A 19,789-nucleotide genomic window follows, 5' to 3' on the forward strand; every position below is an offset into this window, starting at 1 on the left:
CGTGAGTTTCCCTGAGATTTTCTATTATTTGAAATTTCTCTGAGCTCATTAGTGTGTGGCAATCCTATATATATTTTATTACATAAAAGCCAATGTGAATTTGATAATTATCTAGTATGATGTTGCACCAATATCTAATTGAAATTATATTGTATTTGATGTATTCTTAACTATAATTTTTGGCTAAAAAATTATATTTATAAGTACATAAATTGAGTTATATATCATAAATTAATAAAACTTAAATATATAGTTGCTTTTATTAAACAATATTAAGCAAATAAATCTTTTCAATTTTTTATATTGATTATGATATTGTAAAACATAATCAATTGAATACTTTAGTTTGTCATAAATAAATTTTATTCTCACTATGTATTTAAATCTTGTTTAAAACAAAGTATATTTCAGGCTAAACATAGTTAGCATAAAACACTGATTTTTAGCCTAAAATAATAGTTAGAAAGACATTAAATTCAATATAATTTCAGCTTGACATTGGTGCAACTTAATCCTAGGTAATTACTGTGAATTTTTAAACCAAAATAATGAACCCCACCACTCATAATCTTATATTAGCAGTAAAAATAAATAATCCTAAGTTAAATTATTATTTAATAATTTTTTCTTATCCTACAGATGTATTACAGTTAAATTGTATACAAATTTCTGAAACTAGTAAGGTTTAAAATTTGAGAACAGACTTTTGAATTTTAAACTAAGTCTTTTGCTAACTTGTAACAACTTATAGCTCCAAAATATGATAAATAGCATCAAAATTTACGGTTGATAAGTTTTATCTCTATGAAAATAGATCAGCCAATCAGCGACACATGTGTAGAATATTCAGCCCAACTTTTTGATCACTTTTTTGTCGTTTGATAAACAATAGTGCTCTGCTGTTATTGTAAGGTTTCTACTTTTTTTTCATTCACAACATTATCAGGTAGCATAAAATGATAATACAGCAATATTACAATAAGATCATCTATATTAAGGTTTTCAAACTTTTTCATAAGGACTCCTTTCTAGAAATTTAAAAAAAATATGGCCTTATGTCACAAAAAAACGAATGTATACTACGCTTAAGACCTTTTTATGCTGTTAAATCAGCTCTTGAAAATTTAGTATAGTTACATATTTTGCCTCGCTTTTTGCAGCTTTTATTGCTTTTTAGTACTAATATCTAGTATATATTAGTTTTAAATTATGGCCTTATGGTGGTACTTAAATGGCTAACTTTTGAAAACTATGTTCTTTACCTTTTCCCTTATACAAATATATAAAAAAATACACCGAAAAAGAAAAACTTGTTACTTAAAACCTTATTAAAAATGTAAATAAATATAAGCCAACTAGAAGCGCCTTAGATTTGCAGCCGACACAACAATAGTTTATTAGTTACAATAATAGGTTCAAAAAAAAATTTATCATAACATGTTTATCTGACAGTTCCTCAGCTTATATAAAATATACTAATGCTTAATTAGTATTATGTCTATCTATATCTGTTTAAGTTGCATTTGCCAAAAGTAAACCACAAACAAATAAAAATAATAAAAATGCTTTTTTTTTAATCGTAACTTAGTTTCAAAGTTAAAAACTCTAAATTTAGACATAATTTTTTACTAATGCAAACTATCAAAATCACTATGAAGGTTAACTGCTTAAAACTAAAACTTACTTGTTTGCTGATCTGGTTCAAGTTAGGGTTTTAAAAACAGTTTTAGCGTAGGGAATGTTATTACTATATTTCTTGATTGAATGATATAAGATATTTAAAAGCAGCAAAAAAACAAATAATTCCCCATGGTTAGACTATTGTCAATGAGCGTGAACTTAGCTTGAGAGCAGCGTTCTTAGGAATTTTATAAAAATAACAAAGGACCGTTCTCTGGAATAATTTTTTTTATATTTAGCTATTAAGATAAGGAAAATAATTGAGTTTTAAGTTTGGACATTTTTATAAAATCCCTAAAAAATGCTCTCGAGCTAAATTCAGCTAGTCTATTGTCAATGAGTCTTTTGATCTTTAAGTTATTGAGCTTTACAAAATTATTTTATTTTTATGTTTTTAATATATAAAAAACAATAATGCAATAAACACAAGTAAATAGAATTAATTGAAAATTTAAAAATAGAACCCAATTCTAATTAAATCCATTACTATCAATGTTGACCATTAAGATCATGGTTTACCATAGACACAACCACATTTTCTTCTTAAACATCATGTTTTAGAGTAAGTTCATTGTATAAAATTTAAATCATTTACTTTAATTAGCTAAAGACTTCAAAACGATTATACAGTGCTTATTCACTTATCCGGACACATTGGGCAAGATTTCTTTTTAAACATGTCCTGATAACTAAAAATACCGATAAGTAGAAAAAATCAATCTTATAATATAATAATATAGCTGCTGCATATAATGCAATGCATAATAAAGGTGTTATGGTAAAAACAAATACATATTAATTGTGAGTAACATATAATAATTAATAATAGCTAAAATTTAAGTTAACTAATTTATTAATCTAAGTTAGAAAAAAAACAGACTTACTAACACTCTGCAAAAATATACGTTTTTTGAGGGTCAAGCAAGTAAAATTCATCATTTGTAATACCACCTACCCTAACTATTAATTACAAAGACAAATTAATTCTTGTTTAAGAGAAAATATAAACTAAATTTATCTTTAAAAACAAAAAACAATGTAAACCTATCTCTCTCTCTCTCAAAAAGAACTTTTTAAGCAAAAAAAAACAAACATAAAAAAAAAACAAAAAACTTTGACTAAGTTTAAAGTCAATTTGACAGAAACATGTCACTCCTAACAAACTAGTTTTTATTGGAAGTTTTACTAAAATAAGAAATAATAGACGTTTATTTTATATTTATAGTTTTTTCAGGTTTTCAGCAGAAAAAAGCAGAGTTGTGAAACTTATTTAGCCGTGGTTTTTGGCTGACACTGATAATTAGCTAAAAAATAATCTAATAAGTAAACTAAATTTTTGATAACTAAACTAGTTTTGAAAAAAAGATAAAATGTTATCTGTAGTAGTATCATAACTCATTATAATTAACAAAATTGTGAAATTTATAAAATCACTTAAAATTTTCTTAAACCATGAAAACTTAAATATTTTTATCATACCAAAATGTTAGTGTTTAATATTAAAATTTTTTTGAATTTTATACTGACCAAAACTGTCCGGATAAGTGAGCATCCGGATAAGTGAAGTCCGGATAAGTGAATAAGCACTGTACTAATAAAATTTGTTCTAAAAAACTACAACTCATCTACAAAAACGCTTTGCTATATGCTACTATATTGTATAATAGTAAAAAGTATTAGTTTTTCATATAAACTCTGTACTTGTTTTTTTAGAACAATAGTTAATATTTTGAGTAATACTAATAAAGTTTAAATTTAATTTGCTTTCCCTTATTTAAATAGCAAAGTTTAAAATTAAATCCATCTTGGTAGATTGGCGTATTAAAAAGCTTAAATTTATAGAATTATTTTTTAAAATTAATGATGTGTTGAATAAATATAATAAGCAGGGTTGCCACTTTACCTGGAAACCTTGAAAAACCTGGAATTTGACAATTTAGGCAAAAACAACCTGGGAAAACCTGGAATTTTTAATAATTTTAACATTTTCAGTACTAAAATTTCAATTTGACACAAAAAATCTATCATATAAATAAGATTTATTGTCATCATCAAAAAATTTTTATTAAAAAACACATTGAAAGTAACTTTATAGCATCTTTTAAATGTTTTTGTACTATTCCACACAGTTTCTTTTATTGAAATTAACTTAAAACTAAAAATAGACCCAAAAATGTTTACTTTTAAAAACCTGGAAGAAATTTGGAAATCCCGGAAAAAATTTTGAAAAAACGAGTGGCAACCCTGAATAAGGCCATAAGGGTAAAACATTTTCTTTAATAATTTTAAATTTAACTTTTTACAGGTTGCCATTCTTTGTCAAAAAATATGTCCTGAGTGACCTAAAACTATCTTGAGTCATCCAAAGTTTTTTTTCAAATCCTTTTTGTTTTTTTAATAATCAGGGTTTCCAACAAAATTGGTTATAAAATAACAAAGTATGGAAACTAATTCAACTAAATCTCATTGAAAAAAAAATCTTTCCTGAAGTTTTTTTTAAATATTAAAACTATCTTTAGTTTTCTATAAAAAAAACACAACTATCCTGCATCAGCCTGAGTTAGAAAAACAAAATATCATCAGTTTTTTAAAATTCAAAATATCCTGAGTGTGTGGTAACTCTGGTTTAAAATAAAGCTGCCAGATGTGTTTTAATAATTTTAAATTAAAAGTAACTTTTGAGATATAAGCAATCAAAGTCAGGGAGTTCAGTAAGTTCCTAACGGAAGGCCTAGACTATAAAGGCAAAAAAGAGTATTAAACTAAAAAATATCTCTTGCTAATTTTTTTTTCCATTGTTTCAAAACTTTATCAATATAGTCTTTATAAAACTAAAAACAACTTGTAAAGACATATTTTTTAATTCTTAAATTTTCTCACTACTAAAATAAAAATTAGTAAACAAATATTTTCAACTTAAATCTAAAAGACTGTCAATGTTTTTTTTTAATTTCCTTTCCACAAGTTGTTTGTAATATTTTAAATAATAATAACTTTATATTTGAATCATTATTTTTCAATTCCTTGCATTCTATTTGTATTTATTGCTATAATCATTAAATTTTTAGATAATGTTAATTAAGCTACTGAAAGAAAACAGATTGCTTCAACCTGTAATTCGTTTTTCATGGAGGAACATCTACAATGAAACTAAAGTTTGGGTATGTTTGAGCATTTTAACCATTCTATTAAAATAAAATAATATCTTTTAAAATAATTGTAGTTATACAAATTGAGTACTATAAAACTTTAAAACTGAAGTATAAAATACTTATAGTTGTACATATTGAACAATTTTTATACAAAGATCAATACAAGATCATCAAAACAATTAAATTTAGCAACATTAATAAAAATTTTCTACATGTTTCTGATATTTTATACTTTCATTGTTAAAAGACTTTTAGCTTATTTAACATTGCTTGCTAACATCAGAATCCAACTAAGTTTTGATTTGAAAAAAAGATTCTTGTTCTTAGTTTTAAAGAAATATCAAGATCTAGCTGAGCTAGATAAAAAAAAAGTTGAGCCAGGTCAAGATCTTAAATCTAAATTGATAACCAACTAGATGCAGATAGAACTTTTTTTCAAGTTAAAATCCAGGTGAAACAAGATTCTTTTTTTTTTTTTCTTTATTAAATTTTGGTTGGATCCAGATCATAGCAAGCTATGACCAGATATGGTACACCACTAACTAAAACTTTGTTGTTTGTAATCTATAATTAGTATTTAAATATTCTATAAGAATAAATTAAACCATGTTTAAATTTGAAAAGTGTTTTAAATTCTCTACTACGTAGTAAAAAGTGAATGAGTACATTTAATTATTTTTTCATCAGAAATTAAGTAAAAGTATAAATATGAAGCCGAAAACAATCAAGTTTATAAATTGAATAAAAAACATAATTATTTTTATAACGTTCTTTGCAATAATATTGTAACATAATATTTATTTATAAAAGTTGTACAAAAAGTTTCACTCCTCTTAACTATTTTAAAATATAATTTGGTTATCTAAGTTGTTACACAAATAAAAAAAATTAAGGATAATACATACAAGCGAACAAATCGAATTGAAATTGAAGAGCATTGGAGTAAAAGACTGTCCAAAAGAATGAAAGAAATTTCTGAAAGCAATAAATATGATGTATGTTATATGTTTGAGAGTATAATTTTATAAAACTTTAGTAGTAAAAAATATTTTAGTTCACAGATATTATTTTTCATAAAGACTTACTTCACTGCTTTACTTTTGTACTCACAAAACTTCAATATAATTTAAAATTTCAAAATTAAGTATAAAAATGACAATTATTTATATATCGATTAAATAACTTAAACTTGTTTGTTTAATGTTTGTATTGTTTTTAATAACTAAAATGAGGCTTATCCTAGTAATTATACATTTCTAAAATTATTACTCTCTTTTTAAGCCAAAAACTCAAGTAACAGTATAACTCAGTTTTATCAACAGTTGTTGTTTTGTTACCTTAATATTTTATTTAAAGACTGACAAAGAGAAGTTTTACTGCTTGTCTATGTTTCCATATCCATCCGGTTCTCTACATATGGGTCATGTGAGAGTTTATACTATCAGTGATGTAATGGCTCACTACCATCGAATGAAAGGAAAACTAGTAAGATAATAAGTCTTATAGTTGTTTTTGATTTTTACTATTTTTATTTTTTTTAACTACTATAAGAAACTTTTTTTAAGTTGAGCTGTAAAAAAAAAGTTTTGTTTATTATCAAGTAAATTATTAGTATATAGTTTGTCTTGTTGAATTAAGATTTTCATGATGTTTTATAAACAAAAACTATATATAACCTAAATAAAATTTAATATATATGTAATATCACATAATATGTTCAAGGTTGAATTTTAAGCTTTATACTTTTTTAAACTAAAGTAATTTATAAGATATAAAAAATTTAAATACTAAATAGGTCATTCATCCAATGGGCTGGGATTCTTTTGGTTTACCTGCAGAAAATGCTGCTATAAACCATGGATTGAATCCGGCTGAATGGACTAAAACGTAAGTTTATTAAGTATGTGTAAACATATAAATAAGATGGTATTAGTTAGGACTAAGATGTATATCAGAAGTATACAGGGCTGCCACTCGGTCAGGAAAAGTCAGGAAAAATTTAAAGAAATGACAAAAGTCAGGAAAAATCAGGAAAAAATGGGGGGTTTTGAAAAAAAGTCAGGAAATTTGATAAAATTTAAAAAAAAGTCAGATTTTGTCAGTTTAAATTTACAAAATTCCTTGTTTTCCAAAAGCCTTCAAATGGTAAAAATTAAATAAAAGTCCTTTAAAGTCAGTAAAAATTTAAAAATTTTCCTAGAAATTTACAAAAATATTTAATTTTATTTTCAATGCCTTCATCTGGTATAAATTTGTAAAATATCCTTTACAAAACTGCAAAAATTTTCTATTAACATATTGAACAAGTACCCTACTTGAACAAGCAGATTTTGTAAGCTTTTTAGTATTGATGATCTGTAGCAAGGACTCTTCCATAGAGAAACTTTGATATATACACAAAAGTTTATCTAGCATAATTTTAGAATCAAAGTTTTTTTTGTTTAAGTAAATAATTGAGTTCTTTCTAACTAAGCAGTTAGTTTAGTATTTTATTTAACAAGTTGATGTGTATACTTTATCTCTTTACAATTTTTTCAAAGTTGTTTAAATTTATAAAATAAGTTATAAGAGAGGTATATGCCAAGATTAAGTTTACTTATTATTTATATTTTTTGTAGAGTAACTTAAGTTTTTAAAGTAAATAAGAGTATATTTATTTGTTACAAATTTTATACTAAATGATAAGAGGGAATACTTATAAATGAAAGTAAAAATAAATGAGTGCCAAAAGAAAAGAAATGAAGCCCACAAGTTGTGGCTTGATTTAGAGAAATGATTCTCTTCATCAAGTGTAGGGGCAGCAGATGAGAGCGATTTAAATAAAACGAGGCAAATGGTTTTAACTGCCAAGAAAATGAAGCAGAGTACAGTTCAGATGAAGGAAACCATATCTTCATTAGATGAAGAGGTTGAAGTGCTAATAAAAATATGGAGAAAATATACTTTAGTACATACATTTAAAAAAACAGTATTTATTAAGTTCTTTATTGTTTGAATGTTTTAACTGTAAAAGTTCGTTATTGTTTTAAGGTTTGAGTTGTGAAAGTTCCTTATTGATTTAAGGTTTTAATTGTAAAAGTTCCTTATATGTGGTTTGTTTATCTAGATACATTTATGCTAGAAAATGCTAAAAAAATGTGTCTTTTTTCAGACAAGCAGTGTTTATAAGGTAATTATACAAGTATTTTGCGGATAGAGCTGTTTATTACAAACATCAATCATACACAGATGGTTTAAGTGATGTACTGGAAGTTTGATGATAGAATTCAGCAAAAAACTGTTGCTTTTAACCTGTATTAAAATCAGATTGAAAGCTTTATATAGTTTCAAGTGTTAGATTGTGTATTTTAGAATAAGTTTAATTTAAGAGTTTGATTTAGAAAAGTCAGGAAAATTAGGTAAAAAGTCAGGAAAAAGTCAGGAAAAGTCAGGAAATTTTTCTCAGCTTGATCAGTGGCAACCATGAGTATATGTACGTATATGCTTAAAGCTGTTTATTTTTTTGAAAAAAAATGTTTGACAGGCAAAACAGGGTTTTAACTTTAATTGCTTACTATACTTTTTTATTACAAATGTGTTTTTATACTGTTGATGTTTTAATTTTAAAGTTTTGAAATATCTATGAGTTTGTATGAGGACTTTAGATAGAGCATTGACACATGCTTTTAGCAATTGTCAATAACACCAAGAACCCTTAGTTCATTATTTATTAAACAGAACTGAATTTTAATTTTTTATTTATTTTGACTTAAGTAACAAATATATATTGATGTGCATAAGTTTTACACCTGCGGATATGCTTAATTAAAGTGTTTTTTTTATTAAAATTAGTTTAGACTACTACTACTACTACTACTACTACTAGTAGTATAAACATTTTAGAAAGAATGTTTCAATTATAGGTAGTTATTTATACTTTTAATATTAGCGCTGTAGATTTTTTCAATATCTGAAAAAATATTTAAAAGTAATTACTATATATATTATTATATATTCACTTATTTTTTGTATTTAGATTCACTATTATAATAACTATATTATTATCTTATTTGTAAATATAGTTTAAAAATATTTATTTTATTACTCAGAAACATTGAGAATATGAAACAGCAATTACAAGATCTGAATCTTTTCTTTGATTGGGATAAAGTAAGTTTGTTTAATAATTTCGCTTACATTACTTGGACTCTATCCTTTTTTAACTTTAGAATTTTACTTTACTGTTTTTTAAAACATTAATAAAATTTAATTAGGAAATATCAACTTGTGATCCGAATTACTTTAAATGGACACAACACTTGTTTGTCAAAATGTTTGAGAAAGGCCTAGCATACAAGTCAGAAGTAAGTATTAGATAATGCTGAAATACACATAATAAACTTTGAACTAAATAAAAACACTATTAAAATAAGTTATAATTCGCCACCAGTTATGCATTAGTGCTTATAGTTAAAAGTGTTTAAACTAAATTAGTTTAAGAAAAAATCAAATAAAGTTTTCTCGAATAAGTTGTCTTCAGTTACTTTATAAAATCTTTAAAGTCTTTATATTTTCCTTTTCGATTTAATATTAGTTCAGTAACTACATTAAGTTAAGCTTGTTTTTTGTTCTTATTAAGCAAGTAAATTTTACATATTTTTTTAGGCTGCAGTAAATTGGGACCCAGTTGATAAAACCGTGTTAGCTGATGAGCAAGTAAGTGCTACGTTTCAAATTGTTGTAGAATAAAAATTATTAATCTTGCTGAACCACAGCTTGTGGGTCAGATCCCGCTTGTGAAGTATAATTTAATATAATTTGGAACAACATTGTGCAAAAAATAACATTCAAGCTTTTTTTTTTTTTTTTTTTTTATCCAAGGTTTGATAACAATAAATAAATAAATGAAGTTTTGTAAGTTGTTATTTAATTGAATGAATCAAAAATTGTTTCATTAGTATTTTTTGAATTTTATACTATACTTTTAAGCATTTGTTGTTGGTTTCAAAACATTTTAAACTTTGTACTTGATCATTAAATCAAAAATTATAAAAACATACTTTCTGCCTTACTTTTAAACTATCTTATCTTAAATTTTCAGCCTATTATTATCAAAAAGTAGTACCGTACTTTATAAAACAACTAAAAAATTTCATACTCTCTTTTTAAACTTTATGTAGTGTATTTTAGTTCTTTTAATTATTTCAACACTATCTTGTACAAATTACGACTAGATTTTAAACAGTATTTAAGGCATAGGGGTGTAAATCACCTTTTTCACAATTTAGTCTTATTTTATTGAGTTTTAATTAAGCTACAAGTTGCTTTTTACAGATTATTAAAATTCTGAATATTTTTGAGATATAGCAGGTCGAAGTCAAAGACTACAATAGACGATTAACTAGAAATCAATAAAAATCTATCTTCTCCTGTGTTTTTTGAGATAACTACCTCAAATTTTCAGGAAATGTTCCTTGCATTATTTAGAAAATTCTGTTGGAACAAAATTTAAAAAGTTAAAAAATAGAAATTTAATAACAAAAAAATAAAAATAAAATGTTTTTTTGTATATAATTTATTTTTTTATTTTTCAAAATTATTTCCGATATAATTTTATAAATATTGCAAGGAACATTTCCTGCAAGTTTGATGTAGTTATTTCGAAAAACGTAGGAGAAGATAGATTTTTAGTGAAATAGTCTTTTTTTTTTTGCTGTTTTAGTTTGCGCCTCCCATAAGGAACCTATTGTTGCCTTCAACTTTGACCTGCTTTATCTCAAAATTTTTTTTGAACTTATAAAATCTGTAAAAATCATCTTGTAGCTTGGTTAATACTATATAAAAATAAATCAAATTGTGACAAAAGTGGTCCTTCATGCCCGTAATATAGTAGTACAAAATATTACAACATTGTAGGTTGATGAAGACGGGCTATCCTGGCGCTCTGGAGCAAAGGTTGAAAGAAAATGGCTCAATCAGTGGTTCCTAAAGCAAACTGCATATGCACAAGTTTTTTTTGTTTACTATTTAATTTTTTGATTGAAAAGGCTTTTGATTTTCCTTTTAATTTTTTCAAAGCTTGTTCTTCTAACAAGTTTATCCTGTATTTTTATATTCACCAACTATAGATTGTTAAGTTATAAATTTTTGAATAGTTAAATATTTTATTCAATGAATCAAATTATTTTAATAGTCAATGTTAAATTAAAAGTTTTTCAATTTTTATCTTTTACGTTTTTTAGTTTGTTCTTACAATAAACCTTTGTTTTTTAATATTCACCAGCTGTAGTATGTTAAATTAAAAAAAATTCAACTGTTAAAAGATAAATTGGTAACAACATGGGTAAATGTGTTAAACAAACATTTAACTTTTTAATAAGAAAAAAAAGTTAAAATAGTTTTTTACTAAACAATTTTGTTTAAAGGAAAAAAAAGCACATTAGTGGTTGACTTTTAGGCAATTGTTTTTTATTCAAAGTACTCTACGAATAATTTTTTAGATAAACAAAAATAAACTTCCATTCTCTTTAAAATAACTTAAACAATTTAAAATTGCATTCTTACACAACACACCGACATTATAATTCTACAAAAGTTTTGCACTACTTATTTTATTTCAGTCTTTACTTGACTCAATGAATGAAGTTGAAGAAATAGCTGGAATCAGAGATTTGCAGAAAAACTGGATTGGAACGGTAGACGGTTATGAAGTGTTGTTCAATGTTAAGGTATTTATTCATTATTGCAACTGTATAATCAGTATTAAACCAATTTTTTTCCCTTGTTTTATTTATTTTTTTGTTTTAACTGTTTAAGTTTAGAACGAAATATTTTACTTAAAAGTATTTGACTACATTTTTTTACAACTTGGAAATTTATTTAAAAAGTACTAAAGTAAAGAAAGATCTATATGAAATAAAATGCTTCTCTTACCATCTGTTACAGATTTAATGTTATTCGGCCTACTATTTAGATAAAAAATACATTTTTTATAGAACAAATTCTAATTATATAGTTTTATTTGTTTTTACCAAAGTTGTACGTAGTATTTAAAAAGTTTTTTACGCTGCCCATCTTGTATAAATCTACGAAAAGAGTTTTAACGTTTCAAGTTTTGTTTGTATATTTTTTTTGTATATTATTCACAAAAAAATTTACTTACAATTATTTCTATGCGTTAGACTCATGTTTCTAATAAGTAAAATAATTACACGTTGTTACGTGAAGTATTAATTAATTCTAAGTTGATTTTTTTAGAACCTTGTTTTGATTAATATTAAAGACCTTTTAGGAATATTTAAATTTTTGTCTTTTTGCTGTTTTCTGTGACTTCAAAATCTATCAAAACTATTTTAACGATTAACATTGACATCTTTCATGAGTTTTAAGTAAAAACCTTTTTTAAAATAATTATTCAAATAATAATGTTTTTAAACAAGCGTGATTTTCTGTTTTAACAAATTAAGTAACATCATAGGTTGAAAATAATTGCAGCGATGTGCAACTTCCAGTATATTGTTCTCACCCTGAACTGCTGAACAAATGTACTCACATCAATCTGAACTCGATCAGGGGTGAGGATTTCTACAATGTTGTCTCGAAAGCTGTTAGTTTGATCTGAAATTTGTTTTATTGGTCTTAGACGTTTTTTGATATATTAGTTTCAAATATTAAATTACTATACTAATAATTGTTTTTATTGATTTTACCAATAATAAAACTGTTTACTAAAAATTAAGTATTAAATTCTTACTTAGTTGTTCTCGTATATAGCTAAAAAGTTTAAAAAAAAAAAAAGTTATACTTTTTGTTGATAACGCTAGGTTATTTTAATGCATAACTTTACTAACTTAACTACAGGGAGCTGAAAAAATAAAAATACCAGGAAGCCATGATGAATTAGATGGTTAATTTTCTTGTCCTTTAAGTTTATTAAGAATAGCTAAAAAATAAAAGTTGTGCTTTAATTTTTTTATATACGTAAAAATTTTACAAGTATTTACACTGTAAACTAGTTTTTTTAACTTCTACCAAAAATTTAAGATTTATTCTTGAAGTTACTTACAACTAAAAAAAAAGTCAATAAAAATTACTATAAATAAGATATGTATACTTTTTTTAAGTGGTTTTCAAATGTTTTTTATTTAGATAATCTATATCCAAGCTTTAAAAAAGAGAGTACTATAGTTTTAGAACTGTAAGCTTAAGATTGTAAATAAAGTTAAATTTAGAAAAACTTTTGGCTGGAGTAAGAGTTATAAATCCTATTACCAATCAAGAGATTCCATTGGTATTTACAAACCACTTGAGAAAATACCAACGTGCAAGACCGTCTGTAGGTTTGATTTTTGCATATTCTTGGTTATTTTCTGTTTTAATTACATTATACACAAATTTAACTTTAGTAAAAAAATAAAGGTAAAGTTTTCTTTTCATGCTTGGAAACAGCTGTATTTGAAATAAAGTAAAAAGTTTTTAGCTTTCAAAATATTTGTTTTAGGTATTATGCTTAAGTATCATTTACAAATTTACAGTCTAACACTAATTTGCACTGAAATCCAACTTTAAGTTAAGCTAATTATAATAGCTTTAGACATTATTTTAAGTACAGTATTGAATACCGATTGGTAGAACCTTTGAAAAAGGTAAAATGTCAGGAATTGATAAATAATAGCTTTTAAAGTGTAATTTAACATTGAATTATATATTTAATAAAAGATCATCAAAATATTTAGCAAACATTTATAAATATCTTATTTAGATAATATGTTATGATAAATAGCTTACTGACAATTAAATTCAGCAGTTATAGAAGTTAAAAAATAAAGGTAACTTTATTATATTTTTAAGGAATTCCTATGGTTTGTGAGCATGACAAAAACATAGCAGTTATAAACAATTTGCCTTATGAAGATGAAAGTTCAGTAAGTATTTTATAATTATTTTTGTCAATTAAAAAACACATTTACGAATTATATGTATATTTTGTTACACAGCTTTAAAGGTTTAAAATAATTCCACTTGTATGCTAAATAAGTAATCCTTAAATTTAAAAAGTGTGCAGTGCATAGTTGTTCACTGAAATCAAAATTGATTGAACACAGTATAATTAAGTAGATGATTATTTCGAGTTACTTTTTTAAAAATTTTTCAATGAAACATGTTTAATTAAAAGTTTCAAGTCAGAAAATATAATTATAAAGTTATCATTTTTATTTTCTTAAAAGTTAAAGTTTTTTTTTACTTGAGTATGGTGTGGATTATTATACAGATAAATAATAATTTAGAATATTAGTAACGATATTAATTATTTTTGTAGATGTTTTCAAAGACTAGAAAAATAAAGAACAATCAAAGTATTTAAATGTATGCACTAATGTAAATTAAAACTTGCTAGTCATCAAATAACAGTTTTGGTTTAATTTTGAAGAAGCTTGATGAAAATTTACAGAGTAAAACCTTTTTTTTTTTAATTAGAGTTTGTACTTATTAATGTTGGTGATGAAGAAATAAAATAAAAAGTTTTTATTATTAATGATCTTAGGTTTTTCTAATAAGTTTTATGTCAGATACAATTAAATTTTTTTTTTTACTGAATCTTTACTGAAAGAAGTATAAGTATAAATATTAGAATGAGCTACAGTTTAGTTATTCTACACTTACGGCCATTAAAAAAAATTAGGTAAAGTTTATACCTGCAACTGTTTTGATATTTTTTTTAATATTTTAAAAATGTCAATAAATAACTTTCAAACTTTATATTTCTTCCATACTTTCTATTCTTCTTTTATATTAATTTTTTGTTAAAGTTATATTATTTTAACTTCTTATTCTATTAAAACCGGTATTATTTATCAATTTCTCAGAACAGCGAAGTGTCCAGAGAAGAAGCGGTGAAGAACCTAATTGCAATGGGCAAGTGCACGGGCGAGATGATCAGCTTGGAGCTTCGCGATTGGCTGATTTCCCGACAGCGTCGCTGGGGAACCCCCATACCCGTGATAAACTGCCCCGACTGCGGCCCCGTGGTCGACAATAACTTGCCGGTCGTCATGCCGCCGTACGGTGAGAGCTTGGACGAGTGGAAAATGGTAGAATGTCCAAAGTAGGAGAAATCTTTTAACATTTTTTTGTAATAATACAAGATAATATGAATTACTTGCTTAGAGCTTTCAACGGTTTAAAATTTCAATAAACACTATGTGGTGTAGATACTTACAAAATACTTTGTTTTTTATATTTTTATTTTAGTTTTATTTTATACCGTTACATGACAGGTGTGGAAATAAACACGCTCAACGTGAAACTGATACGATGGACACTTTCGTCGATTCTTCCTGGTACTTTTTGCGCTTCACCGACCCTCACAACACGACAGAGTTAGTTTTGTTTTTTTAAACATGAGCTACTTCAGCATACCTAAAAAAATACATAAAATTATCGAGAATTTAAAAGTATTGCTGCCTGTACTTACTGATATATTTTTCCAATGCAGGCCGTTTTCTGCTGAGTTAGCAAATAAACTGATGCCTGTGGATTTGTACATAGGCGGAGTTGAACACGCTGTCTTACATTTGGTGTTTGCCAGATTTTTTAACCATTTCTGTGTTGATCAAGGAATGTTGAAACACAGGTTTGATGTAGTTTTGATAATCAACGTTTTTTATTAAAAAAATTGTTTGTTTTAAAAATACTTTAAACTAAAACAAAATGACTTTGAAAGCATAGTTAAGTTTTATATGTTAGTTAGAATAAGTTAACACGTCAACATACTTTATTGTTTCACTTTTAAAACAAGTATATTAAACGAATTAATTATTAATGTTTAAATCTTTGAACATTTGCTTTAGGGAACCCTTTAAGAAGATTTTAGCACAAGGGTTAATAAAGGGCTTAACTTACAAATCTTCTGTGAGTGGAAAATATCTTAAACGAAATGAAGTTTCTACCTGTAGAGGTTTAAGCTTTAAATAGTTTAGTTTTTCTTTCTACTAGTACATTGAAAAAGTTATGAAAATTTATTTTAAGATTAATTTGTTTAAATGATAAAAAGCTTTTGTTTCATTTTCTATCACTTATTAATAAAAAGTATTAAACCCCATTTTTTTTAATGTTTTTACTGTTGATATTATAGAATATAATTTCTTGTTTAAAATTAATCCTAAATTGTTATTTAATGTCTTTCTAGTTTTAATGTATATATGTAAATAAATATTTTTTTTGTTCTTTTTATAGTCTTAAAAACGTAAACAAAAAAAAAAGAATTGTTAATGTTAATATATGAATACTCTTACTATCATTTTAAGTACTTATTTAATAAAACTTATCAACACCAAACAGATACGGGAGAAACTGTCGAAATAGAAACAAACCAACCTGTGTTGAAGTCCATGGAAAAAATGAGCAAATCCAAGTACAATGGTGTTGAACCTTCTCAAATCGTCAAAGAATGGGGCTCTCAACTTTCGCGGTTATCAACAAAATTCTAATGGATTTATTTGTAAATTAAAAAAAAATGTATGCCTGCAAAAATAATTCTTTTATAAATTTTGAATTTACTAAAGCTATTCATATGCTAATACTTTACAAAAACAGTTTAAATTATAGTTTAATAGTTTATAGTAGTATCACCTATTGCGCTAGTAAGTTTAATCATATGTCTGATTTATATTGGTCGTTCAAACGTGTAAAAATGCGCTTATACACGTTTTTAGGTGTTCATTATGTAGAAAAGCAAAAAACTAATAAAAACGTTAAAATATATTAAATAAAGATAATCAAATTTGCGCTAACATACTTTATAAAAAAAAACTCGTAAAGCATTTAATACAGGCAAATATTTCTAACTATTATATGTTGTTAGAACACTTGACTTAGCAAAACTTTAATAATAAAGCCTACTTACTTAGCCGTCTTCTATACGCATAAATTAAGTTTGATCTATACTTTTGCTACTTCAGCAGCAATCATGTTTAATTGTTCTTATTTGAAATACTATAATTTATTTAAATATATTCAATAAACAAACATAAACTTATAGTTTTTTTCTTCGATTATAGTGTTCGAAATATGTATTGTTTAAACAATATATTTTATCATACCAGGCTGTATGTGCTGTTTGCGAGCTCTCCCGAAGAACACATCCAGTGGACTGAAGATTCCAATAACGAAGTGGTTCAGGGCTGTAAAAGGTGGCAGTTGAAATTGTGGAAAGTTAGTTTTTTTTTGTACTAAGTTTTTTTGTTTAAAATTTAATTTTTGAAAACAATGTTTCGCTCAAACAGCTCATCAGTGCAACCAACTTTTAAAAATAAACATAATAAAGTCATGTCTACGATAACATTATTAGACACTAAGTAATAACTAAAATAGTAAATAATATCAAACTATAGACTTGAAACAAGAATTAAAACTAGAAATATATTTTGCTGTTGGTAGAAATTTTCTTGAATATTTAATTTGTTTTCAACATAATAAAAATAATATAAGGTTGATTAATAATAACTCAGAAGTTTAAGTAAGTTTGGTCTATTTGAAAAAGTTGAAACATTTTTTTACAATACAAAGTTTTAGAATATAGTTGCAATTTAAAAAATAAGTTAAAATACAAACGAAAACTATAACAGTTTATTACAAAACGTCGTTTAAACATTTCATTTCAGATGTATAAAACACAACATTAAATAAATTTGTATTAGTATAAAAAGCTGAATGCTAAACTTAAATATTTTAAAAACTTCAAATTTATATAACCTGTGTTTTGATATTCATACAAATTTTTGAATTAAAAAACGTGAAATAACAACCTCTTGTAAATTTAAAGTTGTAGAAAAATGTAACTTGGCTAAATTGAAAGTTTAGTCAAAAATAGTATTGTTCCATAACAGTTTTTTGTTTATACTAAAGAGTTTAATAGGGTTATCTAGATTTCACTATGAAGCAAATTATGTTTGTTTTTGGAATATTGGCAAGTTTTAGTTACTTTGTTTAATAAAAAGTGTTCGTACTTTTTTTAGTTTGTAGGTGGTCTGTTAAAAGCCAGATCATTGAATCTGACTGCTGAAGAATTGATGATGACTGACGATGAAAAAGATGAAGAAGCAGAATTAGTTGAAAAATTAAACGAAACTATTACAAATGTTGGTTTACATTTATTATTTAATAAATATTTAATTAGAAATTTGTTGCATCAAACTTTCTTTGGATTTTTCAAAAGTTTAATTGACATAAACTTAGGTTTACTGCTATTATACGTTTGAAAAATAAATTTCTAGGTAACAAAACTAATGGAAGAAGCTCGCACTTTGAATATTGCAATCGCTAAACTGATGCTGTTTGCTAATCACCTGACCGTAAGTTTATACAAATGACTGTTTGCGTTATTAGAATTATATCAAATATACCACTAGTATATTAACAAAGCATGTTTTTTTTTGATGTAAGTAAATGATAAAAGTTCTCGAGAAGTTTTTAATGTTAATATTTTATACAAAATTACTTGTAGAAATGTAGCGAAGGACTTCGAAATAAGAGTAAGTTTTACGAGATTTCTGTTTGTGTTCAAGTTATCATGACTGCCCCAATGATGCCTCAGTATTGTAGCGAACTTTGGGAAGGTTTGTTTGTTCATGGTTTGGATGAAATTAATTTTTAAATATCTGTTATCAATTTATCAGTATTTGATTTTTAGGTTTATACATTTTATAGCTGTTATTTAAGTTTTATTTTTTTGATAGTTATTAACATATTTCAACTTTGAACTAGTTTAATAAAAATTATTAATCATAATTATTATGTTTTATTTTGCCTTGACTACAACTCAATACTTTATTTTTTTTTTCATTATTTATGTTCAATTGCACCTTAAGTTGTCATACTTAATTATAATTTATTTTAGGGTTGAAAGGTATGAAGACCTATTTTAACGAACAAGATTGGTCTGGCGAGGTTTTAGATCAAAAGTGGCCTACGACTGTAGATTACCATTTGAAACCGCGTAAAAAATGGCATTTTAAAGTGAGATTTCGATTTAATTCAACATGAAACGTATAAAACTTAGGTGTTACTCCTTATTTAGTAAAACTACATTTTTATACATTAATTTTTCTAAATCTATATTATATATTAAGCTAAAGACACTTTTAATAGCACCTTTAAATTTATAAGTTACATTTAGTTTCAAAATTTGTCAAGATAAGAAAATATAGTTTTTTTTCTTTATTTCTAACTTAATACCAAAGAAGTTCTTTAACTATTTTTAGTAAATTATTTCTAAAATTTTTATCAGTCTTTTTTATTCTTTTCTTTAAAAGCTAAATGAAATTATTATAAAAATCTAATATTCTAGCTAATATATTCTTATAGCTAAAGCACTTAAATTTTTATTGAATCAAAATATTAAGATACAAGTATAAAACTATATTAAGAATAATCTCCACTTGATAAAATTTTAGGTATTAGTGTTATTAATATAACAAAAATAATTTTATTTAAACTCAATTTTGTTATCATTTCAGATAAATAGGAAACACTGTGGTTTTGTGAGAACTAAAGAAACTGAACTAGATATGCAAGCTTTAGTGGATTTAGCCATGGGTCATAAACAAGTTCAGAAGCACTTAAATGGGTGGGAAATATTGAAAACAAGTCGCAAGAACAATGTACTGACTTTTATTACTAATGAACCTAAGAAAAAAAGAAAACCCAAAACCAAAACGGCTGCTTGACATTAGAACATTATTTTAGGCAAATTTATAGACAATAGCTAATGACATCTCTGATTTACATATTAAAATCGAGTTTTTGAATTTTACAATTGTTTTAAGCTAGTTGCTATATTATATAAACCTGTTGTTTTGTTTAAAAGGAAAATTACGTAATAACTAAAATATTAAATTTTATCATTTGTTTTGTCGAAATCTATTTTATCAAAGTTTTATAGCTATTTTAGTTGACTCAACGTAAAAATATACATAATA

General features: G+C 25.1%; 1 protein-coding gene across 1 annotated transcript; it reads left to right on the top strand.

Annotated features, from left to right (window-relative positions):
* Positions 1-4,751: 4,751 nt before the first annotated feature.
* On the top strand, positions 4,752-19,749 carry LOC145841015 (leucine--tRNA ligase, mitochondrial-like). The gene is made up of 24 exons (XM_082948373.1): positions 4,752-4,841; positions 5,726-5,827; positions 6,189-6,317; positions 6,628-6,719; positions 8,921-8,981; positions 9,086-9,175; positions 9,477-9,527; positions 10,728-10,820; positions 11,432-11,539; positions 12,289-12,417; positions 12,672-12,717; positions 13,043-13,150; positions 13,662-13,735; positions 14,678-14,916; positions 15,089-15,190; positions 15,307-15,444; positions 15,662-15,768; positions 16,152-16,281; positions 16,916-17,024; positions 17,828-17,950; positions 18,086-18,163; positions 18,316-18,427; positions 18,709-18,827; positions 19,328-19,749. The coding sequence occupies exons 1-24, from the start codon at positions 4,752-4,754 to the stop codon at positions 19,535-19,537; spliced, it is 2,640 nt and encodes an 879-aa protein (XP_082804499.1). The 3' UTR covers positions 19,538-19,749.
* The last annotated feature ends 40 nt before the right edge of the window (positions 19,750-19,789 follow it).

This window comes from Thalia democratica, chromosome 7 (assembly GCF_965202585.1).
Source record: "Thalia democratica chromosome 7, ktThaDemo2.hap1.1, whole genome shotgun sequence".
Taxonomy (NCBI): Eukaryota; Metazoa; Chordata; class Thaliacea; order Salpida; family Salpidae; genus Thalia; species Thalia democratica.